The sequence below is a fragment of the Papaver somniferum genome, chromosome 9, assembly GCF_003573695.1.
Source record: "Papaver somniferum cultivar HN1 chromosome 9, ASM357369v1, whole genome shotgun sequence".
Taxonomy (NCBI): domain Eukaryota; kingdom Viridiplantae; phylum Streptophyta; class Magnoliopsida; order Ranunculales; family Papaveraceae; genus Papaver; species Papaver somniferum.
The window spans coordinates 78870653-78881218 of NC_039366.1; the positions used below are offsets into that span (position 1 = coordinate 78870653).

Below are 10566 nucleotides of genomic sequence, written 5' to 3' on the forward strand. Positions count from 1 at the left end.
ACAACATTCTTGCATGGAGATTTGGAGGAAGACATTTATATGTCACAACCCATTGGTTATGAATTTGCTGGTAAGGAAGATTATGTGTGTCGACTTGAGAAATCATTGTATGGTTTGAATCAATCGCCAAGACAATGGTACAAGAGGTTTGATACGTTTATGTTGCAACAAAAGTATACTCGCAGTAAATACGATCAGTGTGTGTACTTTAAGAAGTTTCCAGATGGAAGTTTTGTTTATCTTTTACTCTATGTGGATGACATGCTCATAGCTGTCAAGAGCAAGTCAGAAATTAATGTTTTGAAGAAACAGTTGAGTTTAGAGTTTGAGATGAAAGATTTGGGTCCGGCTAAGAAGATTTTGGGTATGGAGATTACTCGAGATAGATCTAAGGGAAAGTTATGTCTTACTCAGATATCCTATCTTGAGAAGGTTCTTCATCGCTTTGGAATGCATAACTCCAAAGCTATTAGTGTTCCAGTAGCGCCTACATTTAAGTTATCAAAATAGTTGTGTCCTACTACAACTGAGGAGAAGGAGTTTATGTCAAAGGTCCCCTATGCTAATGCGGTAGGTTCTTTGATGTATGCTATGGTTTGTACTCGTCCGCATATTTCACAGGCAGTTGGTTTAGTTAGTCGTTATATGGCTAACCCTGGGAGAGCACATTGGTACGTGGTGAAGGGAATATTGAGATATCTTAATGGGACCTTGGATATTGGTTTAGTGTTTGAGAAGGAGCAGAATTTGAAGGTTTGTGGATTTGTTGATTCTGATTATGCGGGTGATAGAGATAAGTTTCGTTCTACTTCGGGATATTGTTTTACATTGAGTGGAGGACCTATCAGTTGGAGGTCCATGTTACAACCAATCGCAGCTTTGTCTACTACGGAGGCAGAGTATATTGCTGTGACGGAGGCTGTTAAGGAGGCGTTATGGCTTCGTGGGTTAGTTAAAGACTTGGGGATTATACAACGAAGTGTTGTTGTGAACTGTGATAGTCAAAGTGCTATTCATTTAGCTAAGAACCAAGTTTATCATGCACGCACCAAGCATATTGATGTTCGTTATCATAAGGTTCGAGAAGTGGTTGATAACGGATTAGTACAACTATTGAAGGTTGATACTGAAGATAATCCAGCAGACATGTTGACAAAAGTCATTCCGAAGATCAAGTTTGAGAGGTGTCTCGGCTTGATCAATACTGCTCGTTGTTAAGGCTCTAGGGGCACTATAGGCTACAGTTAACTTATGAAGATCAAACTCAGTTTCGTGGAAACATCGGCAAGGTGGAGAATTGTTATGTTGTCGATGTTTTAGGAAGGTTCCACAATTTTCTAGAATCATCTAGGTGTTTCATTATTTTGGTATAGCTAGAGGTTTCCTGTTTTAGTTAAACTCAAGGTTTCCTTTCTTAGCTATGTTTAGGTTTCCTAATATAACTCATATACTTGGAAGACAAGTTTGTAACCTATATAAATAGGTGTACAAGTCTTAAGGAAATACACACAACACAGTTTAGAGAAGTTTTCACAACTAGAGAATTTTAGGGTTTAGAACGTTTGTTCATAGAGAATTAGTTAGGTGTTTGTGAACAGTAATCTGTTGCTCATAGTTTGGGGTTTATTTCTCTGTAATTCGTTCTAATAACAAGAGTTGATCGTAGCCGTTTGTGGACGTAGGCATATTGCTGAACCACGTTAAATTTGTGTCTTTCTTGTTTCGTTTATTGCATCTTATTTTGTTTTCTTTAGTTCTACGTGATCCAAAGAACTAGTGTCTTGTGAAGAGGTTAATTCTAAGGTATTAATCCTAACAGATATCTCCCGTACCCTCTCTTTCTATACGTCACTCTTCTCACATAGATTTTGGCTCATCACCAACCATTGTAGGACACTGACCCTCACCCCTTGTCAAGAGGATTCCCAAAAGGATTATTATTCTTCACCATTCAATGGCTGAATCAAGTATTAAAACGGGGGATGGGGGTGCTAATTTTATTTTTATATATAAACATGTGGATATATAGTGGACTATGCACAATATAGCGGGCTAAATAGAAAATTTAGGACAAAAATAGGGGTGCTTTGATACTAGTTACTATATCCGTGCTCCACAAGTCTTAAAGAACTTCTAAGAGTAGTCCCATACTTTAATTAGGAAACCCTAAACTTGGAAAACACCCCAAATTATTCTTTGGAGAGTTCCCGTGAACTTCACGGAACAAAACCCTATCATGTTCTTGATAATTTTGGACCATTCTTATGTTAACTGATTTCTATGGTAATAGATACATTTTTAAAATTATAAAATTGATGTTTTAAACGTGCCATTTATATTGTTTAAATGATAGATAACTAGATAATGATGTAAAGGATATCATGTAAAATCATACACTGATTTTAATAATATAATCCAGTAATACTTAAAAGTTATTTAAATTTTTTATTTGAGAAAAACATAAAATAAATGTGCCGACACAGTACATCACGATCATTCGTATGCACAGCAAGCCAAAGCATGCCTTGAATTTCTGGCATAGCTCGACAGATCACGAGGCACACTTCTCGACACACATACCAGGGCACACTTAGTTTGCAAGTACAATGGAACATGTTTTATACTTCAACCAAAACCTTTTTATTGTGATCCAAAATATGACTGCTTTTTTTTTCTTTTGACAAACGAAGGCTTTGGAAATCTTCCTTAACACTAGCCGTGACTAAAGCTGCCGGTGGTTCGGTTTGGGTTGGTTTTGTGCCAAACCCAAGAACCAAACAAGTGTCTCATATGAAAAACTAAAACCAACCCAAAACATGCTCGGTTTATAATAATAGAAACCAAAATCGTCCTATCGGTTTTTTCTGGTTTTTATTACAGTTTTGATTTTTAACTAAACCTCAAAATTTAATTATTAAGTTCAATTTATTATAAGTAAATAAAAATATCTTATTGAAAAAGACTAAAACAAATCAGATCCCAATAAAACATACATATTCAATATTAGTTTTGATTTCAATTACATTGTATTTATTTATGGGTATATTTATTGAAGTTTATATATGTTATAGTACGATAGTAAGTTGGCTATATATTATTTTTGTTTTTGTTGGGTTTTTTTTTGTACTTACTCTCGGATTTTTTTGTTTGCTTGTTTTTTTTGTTGTTGGTTTTTTTTGTCTCTTTTATAACGTCAAACCAAATCCAACCACATAGAATTGGTTTTTTCGGTTTTTGGATTTCTAGGTTTCTGGATTTTTCGGTCTCTGATTTTTTGGATTTTTCTGTTGGTTTGGATAGGTTCGGTCTGAGTTGAAAACCTAACCATGGGAAGCCCTAGCTGTGAGGCAAACCGGAAGTCCATACCAAAATATAGTAAAAAACAGGATATTTACAAAAACAGTCACACTTCTTAATCACGGTTTACATATAAAGTCACACTGTTACAAAGTCACCAGACAACTAATGGGAGCGTTATGTCATGCGTCAGAATTAAGTCAGGTGTGGGAATTACCTAATTGTCCCTCGACAGATTAGGATAAAGGGTGTTGGTGGTGATGTTTCTACTGCTTGTGGTGGTGTTGTTGATGTTTTTGCTATATATGAAACTAAACACGTTCAGGATCGGTACATGTCACCAGAACTTCAGCTCGCACTCATGATTGTTGCACCACATTTCCTAGAAGGGTTGACCGCTTCCTCTTTTGAGGCCACCGCCGCCGCCACCACTTCATCACCATCACCTCAACAACAATGGAGGAAGGGTACTTAGGACTAAAACATGACTGTTTTTTTCAAAACAGTTAATTCAGATATAAAAAGACTTTTTTGTCAATACTAATTAAAGATGCGATGATTTTGTGAAACCAATTAGAGGACAGTGACCATTCTGAACAACACCCCCAAAATAATATGACAACTTATCCTGTGTCTCAAAATAAAACCAAAAGATTGTACTTTTGGTGACCTAAAGATGGTTCCTATCAAGTTTGACATTTTTGCACCCATTATGGAGCTGGAAAATTTGCCACTTAGCCAGGCCAAGTTTCTACTGAGCGATCGAGTCTCGACCGCTCGGTCAAGACTACACTGTTCGGTGTTTTGTACACCGTCAGCGGCTTTTATAGGACCGACCGGTCTAGTCTACACCGCTATGTAGAATCTGATCCTACAACCATAAATCTCCCCCTATAAACACCAAATTCCTCTTCCACTTTAACTCACACCTTCATCCTCTTTTCTTAGATTTTTCAATGGCTCAAAACATGTCTATGGCTCGATTCACAGAAGAGCAACATGCGGCCGAAAATCAAAGAGTTGAACTTCGAGCTAGTGTGTAAAATGTTTAAATAAGAAGAGCAAATAGTTGGAGAGTTGCACAGCAGTGCAAATTTAGCACTTAGAAGATGAATGTATCTGCAGGAATTATGTTCTCTTCACTAATCATCCAATCGTTGATGGCGCATTACGGCTTATTCCATTTTGGGGACGCGTTTTACTGAAATTTGGAGAAGAAACAATGAACCTCAACAATCGTGATTCGATGGTGTTGAGTGCTCGGTTGTCCATAATTTCTAAGAATGTTACAAGTATATTGGTATGATAAGGGAAGAGACTCGAAACATGAGAAGTGGTGAAACCCTGTTGGAGATTGATCAAAGATATCGTGCAAAGTGGCAATTCATAACTCATAACATGAGAAGTGGTGAAACCCTGCTGGCATTTGAGAACTTAACCTTAATGGAGTCTCAGATAATTCATAACTTATATTCTCTCTCTGAAGCTGCATTTGTCTCAAGTGAAAATTCTGTAATTGATTGATAAAAAGCGAAAAATTGTTCAACTGGTCCTAATACTCTTCTTGTGATGCCACCACACCATAGTATGGATAGCTCTGTTGCAGACCTTCACTAGTAAGTGGAACTGTAACAATATCTCCACTTGGTGATAAAGTCTGGACTTCCCAAGATATTTGAGGCATATTTGACGAACCCATTGAATCTCTAAGAATTAAAATTTGTTTCTGAACTAAAAATTAAACTATTGAATGGAAAAATAGAACTTACCACACTCGAAATCCTTGAAAAAGAACGTATTTGCAGTTTTCCACCAACGTTCACAAATAACTCGCACAACTTGAGTCCTGTGGTTTTTGCCTTTCATGAAATATGAACGCTGCGAAGGATATCTTCTCAAAGATTCTTGAACAGCTTCAGGGAGTAACCCAAACACTTCGGTTAGCTCAGACCACCCACCTCTTACTTTAGGTAACAAAACTCGCTCGGGATGGTTACATAAATGCGTGGATAATACACCAGGTCCAGCTAGTTTCCTAACATTAGCGAACTCTTGTTGTTTATCCTGACGATATCACTACCTGCAACAGATTTTCCTTTTTCTTTCCTATTTCTTTTTCTTTGTTTATTTGTTTTGGAACTACTCATTTTTAAGTAAAAAATCGCGCTGGTCTGCTCTCTAGAGAAGGGAAGAAGCTTTTTTTGTGAATGAAAATTGAAGGGAATGGTGGTATTTATAGGCGGTAGAGCACCGACCGAAGACGGTCGAGTTTAAATCGCTAACGGTGTAAACTAGACCGGGCGATCAAAATGAGACCGCTAGCGGTGTAGTTTCGACCGCTAGGTGGAGACTCGATCGCTTATCTTTTTTCCCATAGTGACCCGGCCAGTTTGCCAGGCCAGCTGGCATGACAAATGGATGGGTTAGCCACCCCACATAGGAACCGGCCTAAGTCTTACTTTTGGCCCGAACATTCACCAATTACACCGACTGCTAATGGGGATAGTATTTTGCTTGGGGGCGTCCGTTTTAATTTTAAATGAATATAGGATATGGTATACCCCCTAATTAAATCAGTTCTCCTATTATCAATGTTGCAGTACCAAAATCTATTGTGCGGCCAACATAATTCCCTGAAAATCAGTATGGTGCTTGAAAATTTCCACTCGATCTCATTTCTTTTGGTTTCCTCTTCTACTTATCCACTAATTTCTTTTGAAGATTAAACATAAGAAATCTTCAAAATCTTTCCAATGATTACATCAGTTCTCTTTTAAAGAATTCAGTGGAGATCTGTTATCTCCATTACCCAGATTTCTAGGGTTCCTAAACCCTCTTCTGCTAGTTTTCTTCATGGTGTCTTTCTAGAAAGCCCTACTGCGAAACTCTTCTCTACCAGCAGTAATTCTCATGTCAAAAAAGTTACCCAAACAACAAGTGCAAGTGTGAATGATAAAAGAGAGCCCAATGCACTGAATTCTGACCAACAGCAGGTAAAGTAATTCATGGAAGGCTTTCTTTCTTTCTTTTTTGCAATTACTCATATGCTTTGTGTATTTGTATCCCTTTGACTTCTGGTTATTAGTTTTTCTTTCAATTATTCATATGCTCTGTGTGCTTGTATCCCTTTCAGTTCTCGTTATTAGGTGTCTACACTTGTCACTGATTGACATCCTGAATGGATTATGATGTGCTCATACTGCATTTATAGCTCTTTTTCCCCCCAGCAAGTTATTGATATGACTTATGACCTATGTTTGAGTACTCTACTCATATTATTGACATGTAGCAGGGTGGTCCAGTACCTCCGTCAGTTAAAGAAAATGGTGATAATGATAATCTGCATGGGGATGGTGATGAAAACAGCAACATTGCTGGAGATTCTGAGGTAGTTATGCTTTTTCTGAACTTCCAATTTCAATGTTATAGCTATGGCGTATGACCTAGGTTTGAATACTCATACTCATATTATTGACAGGATGGTCCAGTTGTTCCACCAGTTCAAGCAAATGATGATGATGATAATGTTAATCTGCCTAACGATGGTGATAACAAGAAGAAAGGTGCCAGAGATTGTGAGGTAGTTATGCTTTTTCAGTAGTTCCAATTTCAATGTTCTTATCTCAAGATACGTTAGATTGTCTTTCTTATTTCAAATCAACCATCTTTCAAAGAAGCTTAAATTTGTGTACAAATACAAAAGGTTTAGTTTATTTATACCAAAATGATGTTGTTCCAATCTGTAAATTTCGTTCAAATAAGTCAAGTTGCCTTGTTTACCTTTATTGCTCCCATTTAGTTTTATACCTTAGTTCCTTTTCGATGTTATTTGTTTTAACTTCTAATTGGTCAATGAACTGTTAGGATCACCTGTCCAAATGACTTACGGTTATGCGCCAAGGAATACGCATGTTAGTTGAGAAATATTTTTCTGCATTCGCTTTGGAATTACTTAACATGCTTGTACGATTTCGAACTGTTAATTTTTGAATTTTGTACACTTTGTGTAACCTTTCTCCACTTTTATCTGATGTAGATTAGGCTATTTTCCATGTTTTACTTGGTTCCATTTCTTTTGAGTGGGTATTAGGATGTGTGCTCAAGAGGTGATGGCATGCTTATCGAAGGACTGTTTGGTGTGCCTAATTTCAAATCTTTTCCCATGTTTATAGACAGGTCCTGCCCCACCTTCTGGAGCAGATAGATTGGCAGGTCTACTAGTTGCAGCGGATGAGGCAATCAAAAGGCTACTGAATGAAGCTGGTCTAGATTTAAATGCTGTAAATCTAGTAAGCTAAATATACTTTTGGACTCTGTTCATTTAGTGGACATCACAGATTTCCTGATCTTCTGTTTCTTATTGCATTTTCTTGATATGTATAGAAGCGCGTGTTCCATTATGAATATAAATTGATGTCACTTATGGTCATCTATCTTATGAAAGTCAACCTTTTCTTGTCACAGCATGGGCAAAAGCCAATTGAAGTGGCTGCTGCTAATGGTAATCGTCGAGGTGTTGAGATTCTTTTCCCCTAGACTAATCAAATTCCATCATATGTTGATTGGAGCATTGATGGAATAATGAAGCAAAATTTCTATAATGATGATAAGGTAAATATACATTATACATATTTATATGCATATGCATATATATATATATATATATAGAGAGAGAGAGAGAGAGAGATATAGATATATAGATATCTTTTCAACTAGCTAGCTGGCAGTAAATGGTACTAGAGGTATTTTTTCTCCAATTATAAGCTTTAAAAACTTAAGCGAGATACGGTATAAGCCTTCAGGTTTTTTTTTAATTCATATTTATGCTGTTCCTTACCTGCTTATTTCAGAAGCTAGGATCAAGTTTCTGAACAGCGGTTTCTTTCAATTCCCAAGTACATTGTTTCACACAAGAAAGAGAGCTTCTCTTTTCCTCTCAAATGTGTTACCTAAGCTTAATGTATAAGCAACTTAAGTGTACATCTCAGTTGGTTGTAGTTGTCACATAGTGTAGTTCATATGCAAAGGCACATGTTTCTCCTACAGTAGACTCTAGAAGAGACATAGACATGTTGAATTGATAGAGTTCCAATTAGTCTCTTGTTGAGGGGATGGTTTATTGTTTTAACTAATTAATGCACTGGATTATATATTAATGTGCAGGCAAAGAACCAGAAGTCTTCTGCATTGGATCAGCTTTTCAAACGGGTCAATGATGCAACCCCAATGGAGTCGGAATTCTGGAAGTTGGTTAAAAAGGTTGCTATGGTAGCTGGACTTAGGTCACTAACATACAACGCCCTAAAATGTGGCAGTGACTATTTCTCTGGTGGGGAAGCCACCAATGACATGATTCTGAAGGAAGTCCGGGAAGTAACTAGGATACTGGGTGACATGGCCTCAGGCAGTAGTACCAAAGGCGTTGATGAGTTAGCCCAGAAGGTAGATGCGGTAGCAGCTGACTTGGTTGCGTCAAACAGCAGTACAAAGAATGGTCTTGCAGAAGTAAAGGTGTTGGCCCAGAAGTTTGATGCGTTAGCAGCTGATAACACGAAGTTAAACACCGAGGTGGTTGCACTCAAGCAATCAATTGCTCAAAGGCCCAGCATAGTAGCTTATCCATTGTAGGAGTTAAACATCGCACACGTTAATAACTACACGAAGTAAACCTGAGCGAAGAGCATCGCACATAGCAAAGTTGAGATGAAGCATCAGATGATTCAGTAAAGTCACGAGTAAAGTGTGAAGAATTATGGGAAGAAGTATACTATGCGAAGATGAGCGATTGTATATGAGCGAATATGTCGCATAGAGATCCCGAAAATAATGGAATTCTTAGCTGTCATCCACTATGTAAAATCCTATATAAAGGAGAGAGTCATTGTTTCTGGGAGGATTCTAGGACAAGTCTTGATCAAGAAATGGGGGAGAGAGAAAGTAAATCTAGGTTTCAAGTAGAATTGTTGTAATACTTGAATCTATTTTGTAAACATTCCCAACCTTCAATTAATAAGACAAGAGTTCATAATGATCACCTAGAGATTGAATTAGTAATTGTGGAATGTAGTTGTAAGATTTCTTACAACTACATTTTTGGCGCTAGAAATCTGCTCTGGATGTTAATTCTTGTTAATAGATCTGAAATTCATAAGGGATCCATGAAGACAACAAGAGTCGAATTAATTCAAGAAAGAGGCAGAGATATACTGTGTAATAGCATAACTAAAGTATCAATTTCTGAGGCAGATTTTCAAGCGACGATAACCGGGAGAATTCATAAAAGAAATTACGAAGGCAAGAAGGTGGAAACGGTAGAGAAAGAATTACCATTACAAAATTGGGAAAAGGTGAAGATTTCCTTTGCGGCAGATGAAATTCCAGAGGAAAACTTACAGCGAGCAGATCCATTGGTAATTACAATCATAGTCGAGCGAGAAAAGATTATTGCAAACCAGAGGACATTTGAAGGATGGGCGATTGATAAGACATTGATAGATACAGGAAGTGCAGTTGATATATTATTTTATCGCACATTCAAAGCAATGGGATATAAAGATGCAGAAATGACACCTACAACCTATAATGTTCATGGATTCAATAGAGCAGTTACAAAGCCAAAGGGAGAAATCGTGACGCGAATATTACTGGGAGAGTTTGAAACAAAGATAACACTATGTGTGATTGCATTGAGTCACCATACAACATGCTGTTGGGAAGACTATGGGTACATGGATTAAAGGCGGTAGCATCAACGTTACATCAATGCATCAGGTTTCCAATTCCAAACGGTATAGGTGAAATCAGAGGAGACATTAAGGCTGCGAATACTTGTAATCAAATAGATGTGCGAAATTATGAAGGACGAGCCAAAAAACGAAAGGATCGATGGAGAAAAGCCAAAGAACAAAGGAAAGAGAGGGAATTTCGAATATACATGATAAGAGCGAAAGAAGGAAAAGGAATACCAGGCGAAGAACCAGCGGAGGAAGGTGGACGAAGTAAAGAAATTAAGGAACCAACACCTATGGGAGAACCAAAAGCGAATTTTACCGCAGCAGAACCAACAAAAGAGATAAATATAGGAACTGAAGAAGAACCGAAAATATTAAGAATTGGAACTAAAATGGATAACGAAGAAGAGGAAAAAACAATAAGCATTCTGCGAGAATATATTGATATTTTCGCATGGAGTAAGGAAGAAATGCCTGGAATAGATCCGTCTGTCGCATGTCATAAATTAGACATTAAGAAGAAAGTAAAGCCGTTTAA

At 37.3% G+C, this 10566-nt stretch overlaps 1 protein-coding gene across 1 annotated transcript; it reads left to right on the forward strand.

Annotated features, from left to right (window-relative positions):
- Positions 1-5957: 5957 nt before the first annotated feature.
- Positions 5958-9325, forward strand: LOC113309134. The gene is made up of 6 exons (XM_026557550.1): positions 5958-6290; positions 6590-6685; positions 6776-6877; positions 7470-7586; positions 7762-7908; positions 8461-9325. Exons 5-6 carry the CDS (start codon positions 7879-7881, stop codon positions 8923-8925), a joined length of 495 nt encoding a protein of 164 aa, XP_026413335.1. The 5' UTR covers positions 5958-6290; positions 6590-6685; positions 6776-6877; positions 7470-7586; positions 7762-7878; the 3' UTR covers positions 8926-9325.
- Positions 9326-10566: the final 1241 nt, after the last annotated feature.

Bases quoted from the DNA above. Each gene is read 5' to 3' on its own strand.
- LOC113309134 (XM_026557550.1), top strand. From the start codon at position 7,879: ATGAAGCAAAATTTCTATAATGATGATAAG. The intron at 7,909-8,460 runs GTAAATATACAT...ATTAATGTGCAG, and splicing joins ATTTCTATAATGATGATAAG to GCAAAGAACCAGAAGTCTTC.